This window comes from Gymnodraco acuticeps, unplaced genomic scaffold (assembly GCF_902827175.1).
Source record: "Gymnodraco acuticeps unplaced genomic scaffold, fGymAcu1.1, whole genome shotgun sequence".
NCBI lineage: Eukaryota > Metazoa > Chordata > Actinopteri > Perciformes > Bathydraconidae > Gymnodraco > Gymnodraco acuticeps.
In genome coordinates, this window is record NW_022990966.1 from 3,174,918 (window position 1) to 3,199,996 (window position 25,079).

The 25,079-nt window shown below is 39.0% G+C and overlaps 1 protein-coding gene across 4 annotated transcripts in view; it reads right to left on the reverse strand.

Annotated features, from left to right (window-relative positions):
• Positions 1-1,744: 1,744 nt before the first annotated feature.
• letm1 (leucine zipper-EF-hand containing transmembrane protein 1) overlaps positions 1,745-25,079 on the reverse strand; it is a 31,043-nt gene continuing 7,708 nt past the window's right edge. Inside the window, exons 4-15 of one of the 4 annotated variants that reach the window (XM_034235282.1) lie at positions 21,613-21,756; positions 20,791-20,928; positions 19,750-19,953; positions 19,460-19,579; positions 19,138-19,269; positions 18,438-18,596; positions 15,838-15,927; positions 15,471-15,503; positions 14,427-14,561; positions 13,276-13,469; positions 11,474-11,612; positions 1,745-9,593 (exon numbers count right to left, since the gene is read on the reverse strand). In XM_034235282.1, coding sequence (XP_034091173.1) covers positions 9,444-9,593; positions 11,474-11,612; positions 13,276-13,469; positions 14,427-14,561; positions 15,471-15,503; positions 15,838-15,927; positions 18,438-18,596; positions 19,138-19,269; positions 19,460-19,579; positions 19,750-19,953; positions 20,791-20,928; positions 21,613-21,756 — 1,638 coding nt within the window. In that variant the 3' untranslated portion in view covers positions 1,745-9,443. Of the gene's footprint in view, positions 9,594-11,473; positions 11,631-13,275; positions 13,470-14,426; positions 14,562-15,470; positions 15,504-15,837; positions 15,928-18,437; positions 18,597-19,137; positions 19,270-19,459; positions 19,580-19,749; positions 19,954-20,790; positions 20,929-21,612; positions 21,757-25,079 lie in introns of all 4 variants that reach the window. The other 3 variants (XM_034235281.1, XM_034235284.1, XM_034235283.1) reach the window with 3 other exon arrangements.

Genomic DNA, 25,079 nt, shown 5'->3' on the forward strand with positions numbered 1-25,079 from the left:
TAAAAATTACATAAGAATTTGAAACCTGGCTTAATCTGAGTTTCAGGAAATGCGTGAAACCATGTGAGACATTTATTTAGAGGATATAATTAAAGGTGGGGTAGGTAATTTTGGAGAAACCAGCTCGAGTGCGCTAGAATTTGAAAATACACAGCCGTATTTTTTTTTGCCACTTCCTTACAGAGCCCCTCCTCCAACACACACGAACGCGCACATGACCAATGAGGGCACGAGATAAATTTGTGCACAGATGGAAGACTGACAGGCAGGTAGGCCATCCAGTTATTTTAGCCGGGCCGGCTAAAATGATTGGTCGTGCTTTTTACAGTACTACGGCTTCCACAGATGACATGTTTTTAATGGATTTTGTGTCAAAGCACTTCAGATATTCATTGCTATCGGGATGTTAAGAGCATTCCATGGAATATAACACAAAGTGTATCTCGAGCCGGTTTCTCAAACTTACCTACCCCACCTTTAAATGTAATTAAATAATTTTAAGCAACACATCTTGTATGGCCACTATAATATCCTTTTATATTTCCATTCATTTTTATTTTTATTATTGATGTATAACAAAATTCACAAAAACCTGGACTAAACCCAAAAAAAGTTACTTTTATATTTACATCGGGGCAGTTTTGGTGCAACTATTTAACTTTTTTGTAAGTAACATTTTACCATTGTGGTATTTTTAAGTAAAGGAGTACTTCTTCCAAACTACAGCTTATTCAATCTATCCCTAGTCATTGTGACATTTTTAAACAAACAAAACGATTTTCTGAAATGCTGTAGTGTTTTGTGAAATGCTGTAGTGTCTTGCACTTCAGGGCCACCGTAGATTTGATTGGCATTTTGCCAATTTAAATGACAGGCTAACTACTCTATCATTAGTTTGCATTGAGCTCAGTTTCATGAAGCCTTTGAAACTCTTTGCATGGTTTGTTTTCTCTGCTGGGACGCCAGGAAGGTGGGGTTTCCCTACAAGGGAACATAAGGAGAGCAGAAAGATTACACACAGGGACATGTCTGAAAGTCAATTAGTAGTTCTTCTTCTGTGGTTACATGACACAGTAAAAACACTCTCACCTGACCTGAAGCTGCAAATGTGTGAGGACAAAGTGTTTCCTTTTATTTACCCCATTTGCTAGGTGGCTGAGTGGTCTGTGTTCATTTATCATGAAATCAGTTAAATCAGAAAATGCGTTCATCTGCACTATCAGGCTCACACTGCCATCTGGTGGCCACACAGCAAACAACTGTAAACAAATGGATGGAAATTAGCTTTTGGAGGCAGAAAGCTGATATTTTGACACTGAAGTTGCTTTCATTTTTAGTTTGTTATTTTATTTTCTCAATGGTTCCTTTACAACAGATCTTTTAACGCATTGTGGAGCATATTTTGATGTTGCCTCAGTTTATATTTATGGAGTTATGTGACCAAATCTGATGTGTTTCGCTCAGTGATAAGTCGTGAGCTCAGAGTCAGGACAAGGTATATAATCTTTGATGGAGAAATTATTAAATTATTTATTTGTAAAACCTTGTTTAGTCTTATATGGTGGAAACGCTCAAGTGGAATCCAAAATAATGAACTTTTAAAGTTGAAATAAGTATTCCAAAAATAATTTCTAGAATAAACACAGCTTTTTAATGAGGAAATAATTGAAATAACATGACTTTATAAAATGTTAGATTCCCATTTCACATGTTTAATGTATATATAAAGACAAATACCAGCCCAAAGTATCAGTATGTGTTTATTTAAAATGGGTTGTATTCATTAACAGATAGAATAGACCACTACTACTGAAGGCAGAAGCACAGACAGCAGCGAGATGTATTGCAGTTCGTTTCAAGCGATGTGAATAACAGCGTGATCACAGCAGCTGGCGAACCATCCAGATGTTCGTTTAGACAGCCCTGTGAGTTTTATACTGAAGCAGACAACAGTGTGGTTTCACTATAAACACTTTTCAGTTTTATAAACTTCTGCATCTGTGTGAAGATTTACATTGATGATCGACGCTATGTTCTTTTCTCACTATGAATACAAATCCCAGTGTTATTCAACAGCTGTTGTTTCCTGTTTTGTATGATTTCCAAACTGTTTTACTCTCCCCAGCTCTTTGTAGTCAGACAGGACATTCAGATGTCGTGACAGATGGAAAATTCCAAAATCTTTAACATGGTGTGGAAATACCATCACAAATAAACCGAAGAAGCCTGAAGCAAAAACTAGAGGTTGATGAAGCAACTCGAACATGTAAATAGAGTATAGTCATAACACCAAGTGATACATTTAAAAATATACATTCGTTATACCTTATTAATAAATATCATTATTGCATTTTTTAAAAGCCCTTAAGATGTAATTAAGGGGGGCGGGGGGGGGGGGGGGGGGGCTTTCAAACCAGCACGACTTGGAAGGCATTATATTATCTGTGAGCACCAATGTGGTTGAGTTAGGCTTGTGTGTTTTTCAGCTGGAATTGATCAATGTAGGAAAGCTGCTTTACAAATAAAGTTGCATTGCCTTCTTTTTTTAAGCTGTTTAAAGATAAAAACTTTAAAATAGTTTGTTTAAAAGTTTTGTTTCCAAGAAAGTTAAGTACAGTTTATTGTTGGGGCAAAATTGAGTGGGAAATCATGTTTCATAATAAATACCTCATTGTTTTGTTATGAAATTGTCACTTCTAAAATGACATTTTGCCCCTAAGAAAATATCAATGATGCTCTGGAAGAAACGATGAATTAACCCAACATTTCTCAACACCACAATCTTTTTTCAAACAAGATGTTAAGAGTTCATGTGGTTAAAAGAATAACATAACCAACATGACAACTGGTTGTAAGAAACCACAACAGAACATAATCAACCACAGGGACTTGGATGTGGTCAATAAAATGATCCTCAGGCACTGATGTTAAAAAAAAACATGTGACTTCCAGAATAAATAAATTACAGTACAAAGCATGAAGCACCTGTGAGGAGAGGACATTTGAGTCAAAACAAGTCACCCCTTCCTCTCAATCTTCTTCTTGGCTTTTAGGATTCCTATAGTTCTTTCCTTAAGTATCTGAGTGAAGCACGCCCAGTCAGTTTACATATTTGAGAAAACTTTACAGAACACTGAAGCTGTGAGGAGAGTCTGTGTGTTTTTCTCAGCAGAGATCTAACATCAGGAAAATACCCCAAAATGTGAAAAATACAAATACATGTTGTACAGACTCAGGTTATACACCGATAGAAGAGTTTTATGTTTTATTCTACTCGAGCATGCAGTCTGCGATGGGACTAAGTGCTGCACAGTGAGACATCTAGCGAGCTCCTTAACTTATTTACAGTAAAATTCTACTTTAAAAGAAGGTCCACATACTGTTTATGCAGCAGTGAGGACCTCAATCTGCTGCTTCAAGTGTCCACTTAAGGGAGCTGAGTCCCAGGATTGAGGATCACTTAGATAGTATTTTCTACACTGAATCTCCCTTTAAGTTTCGCTCGTAAACATCTCATCCCGAGCCCATATTCATCAAACTTCTAGGAATTACATTGGAAAATGTTCTTAAAAGCCGTTTTAAGAGTCAAAAGGCCCATTATTATTATTATTATTTGAATCTTCAGAAAAGGTTCATTTAACTTGTGCAAAATCTTTATCATCTCCATCAGATATTGACATATGTTCATGATATATGAATATGAGGGTAAAACCGATGGAAAATGGATGAAATTGAAACAAAAGACAAAACAAACTGGATTGAAGGAGAGTAAACGTGTCAAACTTATATATGGGCATTAAAAGCCGACGAAAAAGCTTCATTAGTAATATTCGTGTTTTTTAGGAAGGACTGCAGCGAACACCAGAAATGTTTTTTAGACCCCTGCAACTTTAGATGTGATTATTAATTGTGCCTCGGGGAAATAATGAGTACATCTAAATAAATCCAACATTTTCCAAACCACATAAAAATGACACCCATACGTTTCATTTTGCAGAATTCTGCCTTTAAACAACCCATATTTAATCTTATATACAATTATACCTCTACTTACTATTTACAGAACATACCTGTGCAAACGTTATACATTCCTGGGACCCACTTTCAGATACCATTAGCTTCTTACAGTGACGTGCTGCTCTAAAGTAAGTTCATTACTTCTCAACCTCTGTTAACACAAGGAATACTCAAGGCTGTAAGGCTTATGCAATTACCATTGGTTAACACGCTCTCTGTTCTGAATGAGACTCACTCTGCCTGCTCAGCCTCTTCCTGTATTCACATTTTAAACTGTACTCATTAAATGTTGTGTATCTGGTATTTTCAGGCTTTGTTTGGATCTGTTCCAGAGCATCACATAAGCAGGGACACACCGCCAAAATAAAATAATTTTTCTTTTTGCCATTAATGCAAAAGGAAATGATTAAATATTCAACAGAAACCTGCAAGAAGAAAGCATGTCAGCCTAGCCAATGATGGCGTTTTACAGGACGTTCAGTGTGCATAAGGACTTAAAAACAAGATCTGTAATGGCCTCGATGCGTCTGTGGACTTTACTTTAATCTGTTAACATTCAGACTTTAACATTTTAGCCGGGTTGAGCTCCAGCTGTGGAGTACGGAGGCTTTGTGGGGAGAGGCAGTGATGTGAAGATTGAGGGTTTGGGATAACAAAACACACAAAATGTCTGCATGGAGAGCTTTAGAGATGACACACACACACACACAAACTAAAATGGCTGGGTGGAAATGAGACAAAGCATGAGTGATGGGAAAACAAAATCAAACAAAAAAGAGAATCCAGGATCATCCATAATTTATTCAACATGTATGATTCATTTTTAAAAGTTTCTGTACATTGACACTTGATCTGTGTTTAAAAATAAATGAAGCTTTTCGTACATTTGAGGGTCAAGTTAGTCAAACTAAATTCTGATATCAGGTCATGTTGTCAAAGAACATGTCCACATTTGGAGGAAGAAAAAAAAAAAACATTGCAAAATTTGATTAAATAAATAAATAACATGACAATTATCTCAAAACTAAACCTCCAGCAGGCTTTGTCTTTATACTGCATGATTTCACCGCACCTTTCAAACCGAGTTGAGATGTTACCTGATTTCTTTCTCTGATGTTAGATTATTAAAACTTCAAAGACCAACACTGGATTCCTGCATTTATTTTTTAGAATTAAATTTGATTATTGTTTGGGATTAATGTCATGTAAACTAAAAGTGGCTAGCCAACACGGGGCTTTTAAAAATGTGAAATTAATTATTTACTGTGAACAGACCGGTTCAGACAGAAGGCAAAGAGCATTTTATTTTCGGCGCTTGGAAATGTTAAAAAAATGCGTCTTTCCATTTCCACACATGCAAACAAATCTTGAATATATATGTATTTTCTACATTTGAAACTGGTAGAAAAGTGAGGAATATATGCTTAGCCTTCTGCCTGAACACACCTGAACTCGTGATAAAAGATGGTGGATGTGCTATTAATTAAAACGTTTTCTCCACCTGATTATTTTCTTAGTTTCCAGACCAGAGTATGAACCTGATCGTTGCTCCAGTTAGACTCCGACTCCTCCTCATCATGTTTCCCTGACTTTAAACAACTCTCCTGATCCTGGTTTCAGTCTCCAGCTGCCTTTCCCCCTACTTCCACCCAAAGATAAATCTCATATATTTTTAAAGATCCTACAAAAGGGTAGCTTCCTGGAAAAAGTGGATTCTTAAAAATATATAGTTCCATACAATAATCACCAACTAGTGCATCACCTCCCAAAAATCAGACCATCAAAAACCACACATTTTTGGTTATAGCAGCCTTTTTTCTTACTGACTCTAAATTACATATATTACAATCAAACACACCTCTGCCTCAAAAAGGAAGAAAGGGAAATACAAGGTTATGCACATGATGCATCAATGACTTATTGCTTTAAGTATTTGTTCTTCTAGCATACAACTCCTCAAACTCTACAGGAATCTTTAAGGACGGTTTTTATATCGTAGATCGCGACAAAGCAGCTCACATAGCAGTTCACACACACCTGCGGTATCAAAAACAAATAGTGTATTATTTACACATTGGAAATACTTAGCAGAGGACAGTCAGAGACAGCGAGCTCAAATCTGCCGTTTCTTCTTCCAATGAGTCTAAAATGTCAAATGAAAGTCACCAAAAGAGAAAAAAACAAGACTCCTGCATACTGGACTTTGTTTCCAATGAAAAACAAGCTCGCTGTCAAAATGCCTCTGCTGCCAACGGTATCCCTCCTCTCTTCCTCCCTTAGAAAGACTTTTCTGAAACATAGTGCAACACTGCTGCCAGCGGTGAGCTTTGAACGCTGCTCCGCTCCACACACAATCACAAACCACCATGCACGCCTGCAGAGGTTTTGTAAATAACAATCTAAGTTTTGTAAATATAGGCAAACTTTTTTAAATGTTGTCATGTAGCATTCTGCTTTCATATCATGGTTCCTTTATGTTGTTCTTTATAAAAAATGTAATTGTTTTCTCCAGAATTTCATGAATGCATTTTTAGGTTCGTCAGGTTTTCATGTTTTATTATCATATCCTGCTAGCATGTCCGAAATATAATGTCCAAAGGACCAGTGTATGAAGTTATTTTATAGGTCTTTAGTAGCACAATATTTGCGAGAATATACAATTGTTTGATAATATCTGCAACCATTTTACGTGTAAGAATTAGCACATTTTCATTTTCTGCTTCTATATTGAATATCCTATAGTTTTGTAAAATGTTTGGGCTTTGTTACACAAAAAGATTACCTTGAAGATGCGAAGAATTTAGAACTGAAATGGTTGGTTAATTCGTTTATCGACAGAAAATAACAGATCACTTGTTTTTAATAATTTCGCTCACTAAACATGCCAAACACTTTTGAGTTTAGGTTAATGATTGTAAATACAAATGATTGAGGTTTTCGACTGTTGGTTGGACAAAAACCTGGGTGCTGACAGATCACTTTTTACAGATTAAATTATTAACAGATGAATACATTTAGTTTTCCTGGAGCGCTCTGCATCAACACACATACCATTTCAATCCTCTCCAGACCTTGATGCCCTGGTATACATCACTATCACACATATACCCCCGGTCCTTTGGCCCCTCGGCGCCTAGAGACAGTGGCAGTGCTGCTAACGTACACACACTCCTCCGACCCGACCACAAACACCCCTCTCCGCTGCCAAGTGTAATAGAGACGTTGTCACAGCGTTTACACCGACGGCTGATTTATGCGGCGCAGAGCATGCCATGTGCCGCAGGATCGTCTCTAACATAAACACAACCCTCCAGAGGAGCTGGCTGGCCCATGTATGGGGCGAGTGTTTACCCATCAGCACCCATCCGAGTGACTGCAGCGCTGGGTCTGACCCGGGACAGAGCACCACGAGCTCTAAATCACGCACACGTATGACAGCAGATTCCGGGAACAGATTCAATGAAGCGCCGTCCTCTCAACGCTATCTCAAGCACCACTTTGTCTTCTGACGTTTACACCTGAGCTCCTCTCTGGTTACCATGGAGGAAAAAGTGTTTGTTCCACCACAGAGTACCCAACACTAAATCTTCCCTTTACTGTGGGATCACACTGGAGCCACTAGACAAACAACTCAGTGTGCTGAAAGTATTCAATTAAACAATGAGCTGATTGAGAGAGACCTCCATTTTGAAAATATAGTACTTGTGTAAGACATGAATTCGGCAAAAAATGAATGATGGCTGTGTCCAAGTTCTAAATGATAAGAATTTGCTAATTTTTCCTGTTTTATTTTTACCAATTGAATCCAAACCCCGATTATGGCTGTTGGACAGACTAAAAATCATCATTTGAAACCGTCATCTTGTCCATTGTTTGACATGTTATTAACGTTTAAACAAAGCGCATCAAATAAAATCAAAATAAATATGAATTGCAGCACTTCAAAATGCAGTGGCCAGGCTGCCTGCAGTGTGAACACAGTTGAAAAGGGACGTAAAGCTCAGTTGACTTGACATTCATGGCTGCAGTGCTAAATAACTCAGTGTGTGCCTCTAACCACCTTCAACTACAACAAAGCGTCTTTCAGCCCAAATTACATCAAGTAAATCCTCTGTGAAGACTATCTACCGTATAGTACTCAAAAAATATACAGCCGTTTGTGATCCATAATATCTCTGTCAAGCAAAGGTCACTTAGTATTCAAGCTATGGAGGTCAGGATTACGAGTTATCACACTACTCATGTGCGTAAGATGAACTAGTTGCAGATAAACTACTTCCACCTTCCGAGCAGACAACCTCCAAACAACTGGAAAATACTTTCCGAGACAGAAACCAGAAAAAAACGAAACAAATAAACACTTTTCTACTCTATACAACTGACTGGTATTTCAATTGTTTGGCTGTTTTTGTGTCAAGACACGCACTACCCTTACTGCTGAGGAATATAAGTCAGTCTTAACGGCTTTGTTTGTTTGTTGGTTTTAGGAATCAAAAAGCTATGATTAAATGTGCCATAGTGCAATTTTGGCATTTATCAGAGATCTATTGAAAATACACAAGAATGACTATGAAGTGCTAAAATGAGACAAAATATTAAGTACAAAATGAAAAGAAAATCCAGTACAGTAGTTTTTAATATTGATGCTAACTTTAGTCATTAACATCCAACACATGAATCCTCCATGTACTTATGATTGACTGGGAATGATGAACGTAAAGCTAGGATTTTTATTTTTTATTATTAGATTGAATAATTAGCATTATTTTAATCTCACACATGATTTAATGTTTTTTGTGGATTTTCTGTGTGTGATTATATATTTGTTAGCAGCCACCATACTACACTAACGCAAGCAAAAAGCTACCCTGTGCAAGAACCGTTCAGAAAGAAATAACAAAAGGTTACAATATGAGAGCATGATGAATAAACAAAATCAAAAGAGGAAAATAAATAAATGATGGTAATGAAGATGACTGAGAAGGGTCCAGAAATGATCTCTGAGATGATGACAGAAAGGTAAGATGGTTCACCTCAAACTTTAAACAATATTTCTCCCCAATATATATTTTCCAAACATAATCTTTAAACAACTTCCTCTTTTGTCATCTCTCATGCTGGAATATTAACCATTGTGTTCCCTCTATCAATAACTCATTGATATATAAGTTACATACAATCAACACATATTACATGATTAGTACAGAAACGTTTAACATTATCAAGTTAGATTTTGTGCGTTTTTAAAGGCAATTTGCCTTCTTTTATGATTTTTTATGTTATTTTCAGGACATTTTGAGAAGGCAACGGTTACCTCTCTTAATGGTCGTCCACATCGATCTGCTGTGAAGAGTTTTCTGTGACCGGGAGCCAGTCAGTGGTCTCTTTTTTATATGTATATATCGCTATGTGTCTTTATTGAAAAGTTAGTTATTGAAAGTGGCTGCCTCCTTCTCAGCCTTCTCTTTGGCCTTCTCCTTCTCTATCAGCTTCTCCTCCTTCTGCAGCATCACCATGATGTCCGCCACCTGAGAGGTGGAGATGTCGATGTCCTCCTTGTCGATCAGCTCCACCACCTGGGATAATGCAGGACAAAAGAGCAAATGTTTCAAAGCAAATTCAAAACCTATCTTTTTAATATGGCTTATCATACAGTAGTATCATTGTCCATGTTTTGCTTTTATTTTAAAAAATTTAAAATTTTCTTTTTTAAATTATTTTCTTTTAACCTATTTTCATTTCAGCTTTTTACATTACATTGCATTTAGCTGACGCTTTTGTCCAAAGCGACTTACAATAAGTGCATTAGACCAAGAAGACACAAACTTGAAGAAAACAGAATCATATAAGTACATCAGGTTTCATAGAGCCGAAACATTTCAAGTGCTACTCAACTGGCTTTAGATAAGCCAGTCCTTTATTGGTATATAAGTGCTTTGTTAGTAATTCTATCGCTCGAGGTGGAGTCGAAAGAGATGAGTTTTCAGTTTGCGCCGGAAGATGTGCAAGCTATCTGCTGTCCTGATGTCAATGGGGAGCTCATTCCACCATTTGAGTCACGGCCCGTCCACACAGCGGCGTGCGTTGAAAGCTTCACCATTCACTTTGAATGGGGTGACGTCACTTTTCGCCAAACTGCATTGTGGGAAGCGACGCGGAGCTTCGCTGGCGTGGCTCGCTGCAAAGGTTGAGCAATGTTCAACTTTTGAAGCCTCGGCAGAAGTGTCAGCCAATCGAATCATATGCCAGTACAAGCTCTAGCCAATCAAACCGCTGCTTGTGTGAGATTCATGTGATTGGTTGTTGGTCGAGTTTCAGACACGCCCGCCGGCAAGCGACAACGCACGCCGCTGTGTGGACGGGCCGTCAGGATAGCAAACCCACGTGTTTTTGCGGATGGGAACTTGGGTCCCTCTCGCAGTGCGGGTGCAGCGAGCCGTTTTGCTGATGCAGAGAAGAGTTACTGGAAGCCAGTGAAGGGAGCGGAGGAGCGGTGCGGTGTGCGAATATTTAGGAAGGTTGAAGACCAGACGAGCCGCTGCATTCTGGATGAGCTTTAATTCAAGGGGATTTCATTAGGATCACTGTAGATGTTTTATCTTGTTCTGTACTTAATATTATTTTAATATTGTTGTTGTGTTTTCTGTAAAGCACTTTGGGCTGCTTTGTGCATGAAAGGTGCTATACAAATAAAGTCTATTATTATTATTATTTGAGCCGTTAATACTTTGCTTTATATCTCAAGTATTTCTAAATAACATAATAATAGGATTACAGAAAAACTAAAGGCTAGATTGTAATGAAGCTCGGTGGAGGTGTGTCACGTGTGCCAGGAAACATTCCATTTGAACAGGGGAGGATACACTCATTATTTTTCTAGTTTTGTTAATATTGAGAGATAGAGAATTAGTCCTTGGCAGAGTCCTTGGCAGATGTGTAACAAAGTATTTTAACATAACATGTCACTATAGATATTACAATATAGTGACAAATTCAATCCCACACAGCATCCTGTTGCCGGATGTATTGTTTTGTTGTTTTATAATATTTGCTATATACCACGGTGTTACCAGGAAATACATTTTATATATACGTGACCTGATTTTAAAGTGTTGTGTCTTCGGTGAAACAAATGAGATTAGTGCTCTAAGTATTTCTACATCAAATAAAAAAACTCATATCTAAATAAAAAAAACAAAAAACCTGCAGAGACTGCCAGCGGTACTATTTATCAAAATCAAAAAGTGTTTTAAAAGGTAAAAGTTTTAAAGGGCATTCAGAATACAATCATTTCTTGATAGGATAAAGCCTCTCTCTTCCATAACAACCGCTTCTTTAGTACTTTTCCTATTAAAAACTAACTTTAAAATAACTTTCTGTGATAATTAAAGAAACTACAAAATAAAAAATGCACCACAAATCAGGGCCATATTTCTCAGTTGTCTCGTGAACGTACCTTGATGACGTCGTCGATGTCGATCTTCCCGTCCTTGTTGTCGTCGAGCGACTCGGCGATGCTCTGCAGCTTGTGCTCAGGAATGTTCTGGATCTGTCGCATGACGCTGATCAGCTCGTCGATGCTGATGAGGTTCTCCCTGAAGGAGTAGAACACACTGCATACAGGAAACGGTATGTAACCAATTGTGAGGAAAATGTGGCGGAGAAGTCTGAGGACAACATGCCCCAATAGAGGTTCCCGAATCACACCAATCACGCTGATTTCAAGCTTCGTCGATAGTGAGAGTGAACATTACTGTGGAAGCTGCCTCAAAGTTAATCCATGCTCAAAATGCTATTAAGAATGGTTTAAAGTATTACATATTATTATTTAGTTTAAAGCTGAATTAATTAGCAGTTTACCATTTTTATATTTTAACATCAAATGATTGTCTTATGGGAAATATAATTTTTTCATTACAGTTTTCTAAGCGCTATATTTATTAATAACTTTTTAATATATAAAACATATTGCATTGTTATAAATCAAAGGCCCTACACAGCCTCAAAGATGGTTTCAATAAAGTTGCTGAGTGGACCTGATCAGATTGATTGTGAAGTTTTACATTTTAAAACTAAAAGGAGAGCCCCTAAAGTCTAAACAAATATTCATATGATAAAAACAATGAATTTTCAGGACCTTAAAGGCTCTAACAACACTCTGATAGGAGTTATTTTACTTCTGATACTTTAAGTACATTTTACAGATATTACTTATGTACTTTTACTCAAATACGCCCACCACTGATTGTCAGTAAATCCCTGACAAAAACGACACAAATACATTTTGAGTTTTTCTAAATTCAAATCAAGCACTTTAAGTTAGATCTTAGCATTACATCTAGTTTCATTCATCAAGAAACAATAACTGTTTATTAAAGTGGATACACAGCAACCAATGGGGTGCACTTTGGTGCATGGAGCACAAAAGGAAGCTGGTTGATTGTTTAGAGCGAAATGTCAGCAGCTTACCGTTAAATGATGCGAGGTTAGCGTTTAGCAAGCAAGCAAATGGCAATGTACCACAGTGCAGCTTACCTTCGGGCATCCCTATGTCTAATAAAGAATAATCTGTAAAGTTTAAATAAATTAGGATTTGGTTTTGTAATTGTGAATTTATGGTTAGCATGATAACTGACAGCATATGCTTCTGTTCAGGAAGACATGTTGTTCCTTGTATTATCTCCACCAGCATTTGAAAACGTAATGATGATGAAGATGACGATAATAAAGAGGATGATGATGATAAGATAATGATGATAGTTTCAATGTAAAAGTCCATAATAAAAATGTATTACTGCTAAAAAAAAAGAGACATATACACTTTAAAATCAAAGATAACTGAGAAAAAAGTGTTTTAATTCATGAGATAAAATAAGTAGTATTCCTACTTACATCCTGTTGCACCAAAACACCAAATGTGTTAAAATAGTTTCCAACAAAGAACCTTTTCCTCCTGATTGAGTAACATTTGATAAAAACTACAGAGACCAACTGTTTTAGAAAAATACTGCACCTTTTTTAGAAATAAATTATATATTTGTGACCTGATTATCGAGGTTGAAAAGTATTGAGGGATATTTTTGTTTTGATCTTTTTAGGGGCTATATTGACAATCTAAAAAAAATGTGAATATCGTCAGCCCTTTACTTTGAAAAATATACTACAAAATGGATGTTCAGACCAATATTGGAACCCTTTTCTATTCTGAACCCCCTCAGACAGCAGCAGTGTAGGTTCAAATAAGATTTCCGCTCTTACCCAACAGGTGGGGTTGTTCCACTCTCCATCTGTCCGTCCAGGATGACCTTGTCCTTCTCCAGCTCTCCGATGATCTTACCGATGCGCCCGATCATTCGGTTCACTCTCTTCGACAGACGCTGGCTCGCCTTCGACTCCTCCAGAGCTTTCTCTTGTCCGGTCTTAGAGAGCTCCTTCTTTATCTCTTCCAGATCCTAAAAAAACACATGCGAATACACAATAGACATACAACAAAAAGACACAAGGGAAAGTCAATTATTTTTGGTATTTCTCTGAATTAAAAAATCAATTGGTCTACTGTTTAGAAAAAAGAAAGAAATCAAGGAGAAAGTTTCCCACCTGTTCCTAGTGATACGAGTAGCAATTATTATACAAATGACAAGGTGTTGGTTCAAAGATGATAAGCTACTATATGGGGGGATCTTGTAAGTGAAATATATGGAATGGAAAAAATTAGTATTCGAAATGATGTTAATAGAGTGCCTCAGTGACGCATCCTAAAACCCGGAAGTAAGCTGCGCATGGGTTCCTTCGACAAAAAAGCAATGCAATCTCTCCATAGGGTTTTGGAAAATAGCTGGAAATAAGGTCTGTGGTTGACACGCATTTAAGAGACGGATCACGTTTTGGATAATATCCACATGTCTACCCTACTTTTATCATTTTCTAATCATAAATCTATCGATCATAAATCTATCGATTAGATTAGAAGCAGGGTAGACATGTGGAAATGATCCGACTGAACAAAACGTGATCCGTGTCTTAAATGCGTGTCAACCACAGACCTTATTCGAGCTATTTTCCAAAATCCTATGGAGAAATTGCGTTGCTTTTTTGTCGAAGGAACCCATGCGCAGCTTACTTCCGGGTTTTAGGACGCGTCACTGTGGCACTCTATATCTTTGATGAAGGATTTGAAAAACCCCTTTATGTGAAAATTAACGTTTGTATGAGGATTAATGATATTTCTGTTTATTTTTATTCTATTTTTCCTTTTGATATGTTGATTGTAATTTGATGTATAATAGTTTTAATGTATATCATTTTGAAGCAACGATTACATTTCACCAAATACAAAGAAAAAAAAAACGATTTGGATTCGGTTGATGGAACATTTTCTCTCTGCGATAACTACGAGTGAAGAGCGGCACCTCGTTGTATTCCTGGACGTCGTCCTTCAGGTCTTCGAGCTCCTCTTTCTCCAGAGTCAGCAGCCTCTTCTGGCCCTTCAGCTTACAGCATGCGTCACTCAACATGTCGATCTCCTCTTTGGTGATCTCCTCACCCTGAAACACAAACAAAGGATTTTAGAAATGTGCTCCTAACTGTCAGAAATGATCGGTCCCAGTTGTGAAATCATAGACAACTTTTAGTTACTGAAGGATAAACATGTCATCTTAAAGTCGTATTTTCCCTCCAAAGTGGATACAAAGTAGGTCCAAAATGTCATATAACCGGTAACACATGTGCCTTTCATATAAAACCACATAAAAGACTAATCCAAACACACCAAATGGGTAAAGAGGGAAGCTTTAGGGGACACTGGGATACTCCCCTTAACCCAAAAAGCCATTACCACATGATGGAGAGAACTGTGGAGCTACACAAGACGTTAGTGAGAGGGGAAAGGTTCAACACGGGTCAGTGATACTGCCTGGAAGGATCCACAAGCAAAAGTGAAGGAGAAGTCCTTATATTGAAGATGTGGGTCAAACAGAATTTCTTAGCATTCTTAGCACCAGATGTTTGGTATTTTTATATAATAATTCAGGGAATATTGGTTCATTTTGTCCATGACTGCCATGGTTTGTGCACACTAGAAAGTATTCTCTGTTTAGGCTTCAAATGGAAAAAATATCAAATTCTAGTCAAACAATATTATTTTGAGTCAGTCTGTGATTGGTCTGCCCATTTTGCTTTAATCTGCTTTCTATCACAGCAGAGCTACTTTACTGATGTCGTATATTTATCTCATAACGTGTTATTTCCAGTAATTTGGATGATGTTCTTACTCTTACTGAACCTGAGGTGACATTGCAGGCTGAAATCGTTTTGGAAAATGCCAGAATTGTTTGCAAAAACTGTTAAACCCACATCTGGGTCCGCTCAGAAAGAGACCAGAGACTGTGAGTGCAGGGATAAACTGGTATAGATGTGAGGAAGGGCACTTGGGAGGAGACATCATTAAACCTAACCTGGTAGCGCAGGAATGTCTGCCACTGTTCGTACTGTGTGGTACAGAAGACGCCGGTGAAAGAGTGGCAACAGGTCAGAGACAATTAACATACAGTCTGCGTAATAATCAGTAAATAACAAACAGAAACTGGGTCCTCACAAATGATACATTCATTCTTTTAAATGCAAATACTAATACATATACAATATTGTGAAATATCTGATATGCTAAGCACAGTTTCAGAGAGTTTGTTTTCTTTAAAATGGTACATAGAAACCAAGAAATCTCCATGTCCGAATCTCATCTTAGTGCAAACAAAATTGAAAGCCTGCAAGCCGTTCAAAATGTTTTACAGATCTCACAGACGGTATGTTGGGAGACGTTACCTTGACTGGTTCTATGACCGGTGCCGTGTCCCTCAGTGTCTCCGCCTTGTCAGCTTGAACCGGCTCCGCCTCCATCTCCAACTCAACCTCCTGTAGGACAGTGATGGCGTAAATTATTATTACAAATAAACTAATAAAAGTCGAAGATGTCCGTCTTATAATCTGTAGGATAACATACACATGGCTCCTCGTGAATGTAGCTAACGTTTTCACACTTAATTAGCTGGCATGGGGACAGGTGTATAAGGCTGGGTATCGTTCCAAAATAACAATAACTAAGTAATGACCAATAAGATTATAAAGTGTAGTAGCCCAGGTCATATTCTTTCAGATTTCTGTACTTTGTTATCCATGTATATCCATCATCTGACCAGTGTTTATTTACATGCCTATTCATTTGATTGTACACTGTATCTGCCACCTAGACTCACCGTTTTGTGTATGTGTAATGTTTGTTATATTTGAAAACTTCCATACAAATATTGTTTAAAAAAAACCAACTAAGTAATGACCAAAACGTGTAAGAAAAACCTCTCAATTTCCAAAACTTGGCTCTGAAAGCTTTGATTTTATTATTACCTCACCATACATTTTATAAGTGAAGTTTTATGTATCCTAAAGGTCCCATGTCATGCTTTTCCGGTTATTACCCGTCCTCTTTTGTGTTATGAAGGTTTTTCTGCATGTAAACGGTCTGCAGAGTCACAAACCCTCAAAGTACACCCTGTAGCGAGTAAAACTCTAACACAGAAAAGACGTGTCAATGCTGCCCCAGAACGCCTCGTTGGAGATTTTTCTTTTTCCATTTTTTTCTTCCTGGTCACAGTGACGTAACGCCGACCAAATGGACCAATCCGTGGAGCTCCTCACACACACACACTCACTCAGCCTTATCTTTTCTCAGGCGGTGAGTGTGGTGAACTGTGTGGCGAACAGCCTGGCTGTGAGTGTGTGTGTGTGTGTGTGTGTGTGTGTGTGTGTGTGTGTGTGTGTGTGTGTGTGTGTGTGTGTGTGTGTGTGCGCGTACTCAGGCTGAGTTCCGCGCTGTCTCGCTGTCTCGCTGTCTCGCAGACCCCACGTAGCAACCAGGAAACGACACCAGTAACCCAGCTCACACTGTCCGCTCCTCGAGCCTCAAAGGCCGGAGCAGCGAGCCGGGCAACGTCCCGCCAACACGGCACCCAGACCCCACGCAGCATTCTCATCTGTTTGTCAATACTGGTGTCATTTTCTGGTTGCTAACTAACGCCATTGTAACACATAAACACTGATGTTCCGCTGTAACGGTGGTGGACTCATCAGAACAGAGTGGGCGAGCTGACCAATCAGAGCACAGTGGGCGAGCTGACCAATCAGAGCACAGTGGGCTCACAGGGAGGGGGGGGGGGGGGGGGGGCAGGAGCTCCCACAAGCCGTTTAGGACAGAGAGTGAATACTAGACCCTCCAGAAAAACGTGATTCTGCGATCGCAGAATTTACCGCATAATCAGCAAAATGGCGCAGATTTTTAAAAGGCCGCATATTTATCAAAAGGCCGCATAATCCCCGCATTTTTCCACACAAAGTTGAGAGAAAAAAAAGGTAACTCGTCTTGACGTGAAGTGATGATGACGCGATGTCATCAGCTCGCGCATCACAGAAGGTAAACAACACCGTAGAGTGAACGTGTGGAGCTCACACGAGAGAGAAAACACCAAGATGAAAAAATCTAATCCATCTAGTTTACCGACGAACATTTCTGCTAAAGACCGGGCAAAGCAGTTCCCCGATGTCTCGCACGGAAGTGGGGGGAAACTATTCTGCACCCCGTGCAACTGTGTGTTGGAGCATAAGAGAACATCGACGGTGACGACCCACTTTGATTCATTCAAACATTCGAAAATGCTTTCTGCTGCTGCGGACAAGAAAGCCAAACAACTCACGTTCACCGAGGCATCGACCTCCAAAACCCTTTCGAGGGCTACAAGAAACGAGGTGAGAAGCCTACAAGATTGAAGCTGGTCAGATAACGAACGAGTAAATGAAAACAGAATGAGGCGGAGAAGTGTGTGTGTGTGTGTGTCTGTGAGAGAGTGTGATTAAAATAGCCCAATTGCTTTTACAATAAATAAACATTGAATGTGTTTAATTGAATAGTAAAGGGGTTTAACGTTAGTGGCAGGTTGTGTGTGAGAGAGAATAAATAAATAAGACAGCCCAATAGTAATTTTTTCCGCATATTTCGCAACTTCCTGCAATTTCACCGCATAAAATCACATAAAACCCTGCATGCTTGATCGCATAATCAAGGATTTTTGCCCGCGTTTTTCTGGAGGGTCTAGAATACACATACTATACAGAGATGCTGTATGAGAAACCAATGTGAGTTTGGAACATTGAACAATGTGAATCTATTCTAGTAGACCTCAACAATGGAATTATGATCATTAGAAATGGCCATGACATGGGACCTTTAAATCTATTGGTGTCAAATTTGCAATCAGTGATGTCATGTTCATGTTGAGACCTTTATCAAAACATTTTGAATGACATGTTGTTGTCTAAGTAACTCAATTATTTTCTTGGAAAATCGAGATAAAAGATGATGAATGAGTGGTTACCCTGGCAGCCTTCTCTGCAGCGTCGGCCAGCCTCTCGTTCTTGCGGTCATTGTTGTCCTGGCGTATGGCCGCCTCCTCCTGCAGCCTCGTCTCCAGCTTCGCCTTATTGTCCACTTTGGAGCGCTCCATCTCTGCCATCATCGACTGGGCCTCCTTAGTCTGGAGAGGACAGCGTAGGATAGAGTTGAATGAAAAGATAATTTTTTTTATATATATTTAATTAATTTTTTAACATTTTTATTTTTGTTTTGGATCGCATTTCAACTTCAGTCTACATATGTAGTTAAATAGTTTTACAGAGTGGTCTGTCTTTATTCTTTTTCTTAACAAAACAACAACAATAAGCACACAAGAACATGTGGTGTTTTCAGTATAAATAGATCATTAAATAAAAGATTCAAACAGTTAAACAAAAGAAGGGTCGTATCAGGGTAATCTACATTTTCCATTTTTCCCAAATGTCCTCAGATGTAAGTTCCTGAAGTCTCATAGAGAAGGTTATTCTTTCCATTACAAAGATTTATTTTCGGTATATATTTTTTAAACCACAAGCTGGTGCAGCTGAGAATATTAACAGCTGTTTTACTACCGACTGATTTTGCAAGCCAATTATTCTCAGTATATAATATGAACAGTATCAATGCCCTTTTCCAGAAAGTGGATTTTGCTATGGCAAACAAGACGAAGCATATGAACGTACCACCACTTCGGGCAGCGTCTGCAGGGTGGTCTTCAGCTGGTCGGCGGGGGACAGGGTGTCGGGGAGGAACATGGCTCGGGACAGCAGCAGCAGGGAGGTGGGGATCTGCTGCTTCAGATGCAGCTCCAACCACTACAGGAGCCAAATGTAACAGTGAGTGAGAACAGACCATTTAACAGATACTTAAACTCATATTCGTATTGTTTGAGTCTAAAAAGAATCTGTGAGGGAATGAATAGAAGTAGATGAGCAGAGAATAGAATAAGGTTTCATATGTTCCACTGCATATAAAACCTCCTTTATCTCTTTTTGCTGATGTTACCTGGACGAGTTGCTCTCTCAGTCGTTCCTCTGTGACTCCCAGAGATCTCATCCCTCTGACGCGACAGGCTGTCTGCACCTCGTTCACGTTCAGACTCTCCACCCCTTCTTCTGCTATCAGCTGGAGAAACACAGATCACACAGACATTAAAATCATCAAATGTCTTCTTGAAATATGTAACTACAGAAGTGCTCTACCTATAACATCTGACCAATTTCTGATTTCCCTTTATGATAGAGTTTAAAAGTTTGAACGTAAAAGTGGAAACAAGTTGATTTTGAGTTTCATACCTTGTCATCGGCACGGATGGCCCTGAGCTTCATGATGAGCTGGAAGCGCAGGAAGTTGTTGGTCCCGATGGACTGGAGCTCCAGGAGCCGGCAGAGAGCCACCAGCTGAGGCCGGGTCAGGTTGTCCAGAGTCAGCTCGTCCTCGAACAGTTTGGAGAATTTGATGATCTGCTCATTACTGGGTCGCTCCCCGGAGTTCCGTATCTACAGACATGATAACGTTTATAAAGTTATATGTGAAGTATATAGTTCTGGGCGAGGGAAGTCTGAGAGCTAAGGCAGGTCCCATTTTTCAGGCCAATTTATAGCCGTTTTTAAAAAAGAAATCATGAAGTGAGAATACAACAGATATTAACTGTTCCTATGTTATCGAAGCTTCACCTATAATTGTGTAGCATAAAGACTAGAAACTAGAAAGATAACTGCAATAATAACCTTATTTTAAACGTTTTACTTACTAGAGTGCAACACACATACGTGGAAAACTTCCATTGTTTCCATGTAAATCCATTTTGTAAATTGTGTAACTTTTAATTTTATTCTATTTTTTACGATATTTTTTTTTACTTTAAAGGTGGGGTAGGTAAGTTTGAGAAACCGGCTCGAGATACACTTTTTGTTATATTCCATGGAATGCTCTTAACAAAAAAATCCATTAAAAAAAATTCATCTGTGGAAGCCGTAGTACTGTAAAAAGCACGAACAATCATTTTAGCCCCATCTGTGCACAAACTTATCTCGTGCCCTCATTGGTCATGTGCGCGTTCGTGTGTGTTCGGCTCTGTAAGGAAGTAGCAGATTTCTTCCGGCTGTGTATTTTCAAATTCTAGCACATTCGAGCTGGTTTCTCCAAAATTACCTACCCCACCTTTAATGCTTTTTTATGCATGTAACATTAAGCCGCCTTTGGCTCTTTTTCTGCTGTAACAACGTACATTTCCCCTCGGTGGGACTAATAAAGGTATTCTGATTCTGACCACCAGATGGCGGTACTGAGTCTGCTTTTACTAATGTTCTGCCTCAGTAAACACTGACACCAACCTTCTGGAAGAATGTGGAGAACTCCTCCGTCACGTTGCCCTGGTCCGCTTTGTTTCTCAGAGCGATCTCCTCGATGGTGTCCTGCAAGAACTTGGCCATCTCCAGTTTGACTCTCAGCTCCGTTTTTAACCTCTCCTCCTGAAAAACAAATTCAATGTGCTATCAAATCAAACTCCCCATTCTTCAAAAAACTATAATGTAAGAAATGTTGTTGAACATGGTGTTGTCAAAATTGTTATATGATAGAGTGCCATAGAATGAAAGAAATATCTTTAAGCTCTTGTCAGTAATAGTCTTGCAAGTATTGTTTTAAATTATACGGGAGGTAAATCTGTCAGAAGGAATTGCTAATTTATCAACCATTTATACAACAATAATACCAGGGGGAAAAAGGTTCTCCAATAGTTGTATAGAAATATGATAAATATATTAGTATTTAGAATTTGTGAAAACATGGAAACAGGAAATTGCCTTATTCTAAGCATTGCCAAATGTGAACTATATAGAAAAGTAGGTGATGGATTAACCTCTGTTGGTAAACACAAACAGCCAGATTACCTCATCAGCATCCTGGGTGAAGGTTCAGGATTCAAACGAAGGAGGATTGTTTTTAATCATTCAAATGTCAACGTGTTCTCAATGGACTGCCATATTAAAACAAATCCATCGCAAAACAATGACATGACACTCCATAGCTGATGATTTGATTATAACAAGTATTGTTAGCTGCGGTCTTTGATGCTACTGTGTCTCAGCCATAATTGGAATACAATGAAGATCTGAAACACATACAGATGTATTCTAAATGAAATACGTGATTACCTTCTTTGACTTTGTCTCGAAGGTAGACGGCAGCATGTTGGGGAAGAGTTTCAGAGCTACAGGAAGCAGGAACTCCATGAAGGGGACGATGATGAACACCAGGAAGGGCACCAGCCTGAAGACGTCGGCACATGTTCTGAGGAACTGGGGAGAAAACATTGAAAAAACTCATTATTTTCATATTTACACTGCAGTATGGCTTTTATTCATGTATTCTATACCTGTTGTGTTTATTTTATTATCTTTGCTTTTTAATGCCTGTTTTTAAATGCCATTGTATCATGTGTTTCTGCTGTATTTCTTCTTAAATGTTTATTTTATTTTGTAAAGCACTGTGAATTGCCGTGTGCATACATACACTTGCCTTGCCTTTACATTTAGGAAATTTGGAAATTATTTAAAATGAGACTGGTTTCAAATATTCAAATGCTTATTATCATACACACCACAGCTACAACTTTGTTGGCAATTCAATATTAAGGCAACCTCCAATGAAATAAAGAAATAAATACAAATAAATGCAATCAAACAGTGAGTAAACTGGAATAGTTCAAATGTATTCATATAAATTAGAAGATAAAAGACCATGTCAAATTAAATAGTGTAGAGTAGAAACAAATACTGTACAATTTGTCTATGTGGATATATGGAATAAACAGGTGTGTGTGTACTGTGTGGTATTCACAAACTGATACCCATGTGCACTTGTATTCACATTATATTACAATGTAAACCAGTGTCTGCTTGTGTTGTGTTGGTTTTCATTGATAAATATTGCTTTACATTGAAGCGCCATTCATTCCCAGCAGACCTCCAGCAGGGGGCAGCAGTGAGGGGACAGGCTAAATATGTGAACATGTTTTTTCTTCCTTTGTCTCCTGGTACAATCACCCTGCTCAATCCCTCTAGTTTCTACACTCAGCACTTTTTTAACCCCCATACATCCCCAGGGCAACAGAAACCTCCTAATTCAATGCTGCGTCATTTTCTATAGACCAAAGTGAACATTCTGCCTCACAAGGCTCAGGAACTGTCCCCTAGTGAGGACACATTTGTGAAGCACAACCCTGAACAATCCTCAGAGTATAGAAGTACCAGGCTAACGCTAGTCTACTTTATTGTTCTGCTGTCCAACTGTGGCTTACTGACGCAATACAGAGACGCAATCCCAACCAACCATCTAGAGAAAAGGGAGTAGAGAAGGCCAAAACACAAGTCCCTTTTTCTCCTCCTGCATGTCAGCGGACCAGTAGGGTGAAGGGTTTAGGCCGGCCCGAGTGAAAAGGCCTTTGTCTGCTTGCCCATTGACATGTATATCATCTCCCAGAGTTTCACCTCAAAAGGAGGGAGCAGGGGGGGTAACAGATTAAAATAGAAGAAGCCTTAAATGGAATATGAAAGGAGGAGATTAAGTAGGCGATGGCGCTGCAGGTTAGATGAATGGGGTGGAGATGGACTTCGGGAAATGTGCTCAGAGGGAGTCAGCTGCATTTGAAAAGGTGCAGATGGGGGAGGTTTAATGGGGGGGGGGGGGGGGAAACTGTTGTCATCTGCAGCAAAGAGTCACTGTAAAAGGGACCAGGCGTATTTCAGCTCTGCTTTGTGCTGTTGCACCATCGCTTTGCAAAGCACGAGGGGTCCCATTATCTTTGTGTCTGTATAACTTGTGAAACTGCTTTGTAAACACGCCTCTGCAGCCATGTCTGCAAGTAAAACACCTGTACGTTCCTGTATATGCTCCTGCTATGAACTTATTATAGCAAGTATTTCATTATTATCCTTGTAAAGAAAGGCTCTCTTAAAGGTGGGGTAGGTAAGTTTGAGAAACCGGCTCGAGATACACTTTTTGTTATATTCCATGGAATGCTCTCAACATCCCGATAGCAATGAATATCTTCAGTGCTTTGACAAAAAATCCATACAAACAGTCATCTGTGGAAGCCGTAGTCGCTGTAAAAAGCACGACCAATCATCTGAGCCGGGCCCGGCTAAAAGTAACTGGATGGCCTACCTGCCTGTCAGCCTTCCATCTGTGCACAAAATTATCTCAGTGCCCTTATTGGTCATGTGCGCGTTTGTGTGTGTTGGAGGAGGGGCTCTGTAAGGAAGTGGCAGATTTGTTCCGGCTTGTGTATTTTCAATTCTAGCTCACTCGAGCTGGTTTCTCCAGAATTACCTACCCCACCTTTAAGGCTTTTTAGTAAAGTGTGATTTTCATGGCAGGATACACTCACCAGCCCAACTGTTAATACTTTGCTGTACATTTTCGAATGTTCAAGAAAAGTTTTTATCAGTCAAACATTATTTTAAAGTGATATATCTAGTTAAACAGCATTAGCAGCAGAGGTCTTTTAAAGAGCAGCCGCACTCACAACTTGCCAAGTGGGTCCACTAAGTCTGTAGCGTCCCGTCTTATGAAAGTAGTGTCACCTGAACTGACCTGCTCATCTTGCCTGAAATAGCACCCGCACCTGCATCAGAGTACTGCAGTAACACTGGGATCAATACAGACAACTTCCCTGACTGCAGGCCGACTCAAAACAAGAGGCAGGCCACGGCAAAAAGCACTTTAACAACATTTCATCAAATAGCGGTTTTCCTTTTAAGCAAATATGTACTACTGTTTACTTCAAGGAATGCTGTTTGGAGAGCTTCAACCACCGAAACAATGCTTGGAAACTTTGGCTAATGTGACGCTAAAGTCAAATGAGTTTTATTTTCAAAGATAAAGCCTCTTCCTAAAGAGCTTTAACCACACAGCACAATCTGCTGAGCGCCTGATTAGTAAACACTCACAGCCAATTTCTTGAATCCCATTAGGTTTGAGAAGCTATGGATTAAACCGTACAGAACAAGATGTCTGGGCTGTCAGACTTAAACCGTGCTCAGTCACCTCTGGTCTTTAAACTCATGCTGCTAATCCACTCGGTAAACTCTGACTGGAAAAAAAGCTTCACTGGAAACAATGGCTGATTGATTCATACTTTGTTTCTGTTCAAATATCTGACAGAATTCATTTACTTACCAGATGTGGTCACATGTTACCAGCAATGTATGTTTGCTAAGCCCTGCCTGATTCAACACAGGGGTAAAGCAGGTTTCTAAACTTCTAGCCAGCAACTAGCAATTTGCAGACCAACATGTCAACAGGTTTTGGCAGCTCTAGCTAGCTAGCTGTTTCAGCTAAAGTTAGCCACATGAAATGTTTGAAAGAGACATGTTTTGTGGTATTTTTAATGTTTTCCAGCTGACTCATTGGAAAAAGAGAATCATGTTGGAGACTCAAACATATCCACTTGATGACATACATGATACAATCTTAAAAGACTAAGGCTAAAGCTGCATCCTTCAAGCAAAAAGACACCATACATCCATACATGCTGAGCCAAGTTGCTAAGCTTGGATAATTGCAATGCTCTTCAAGGGAGGGGTTTACCAGTTAATGCTGCATCAAGACTGTAAGGAAG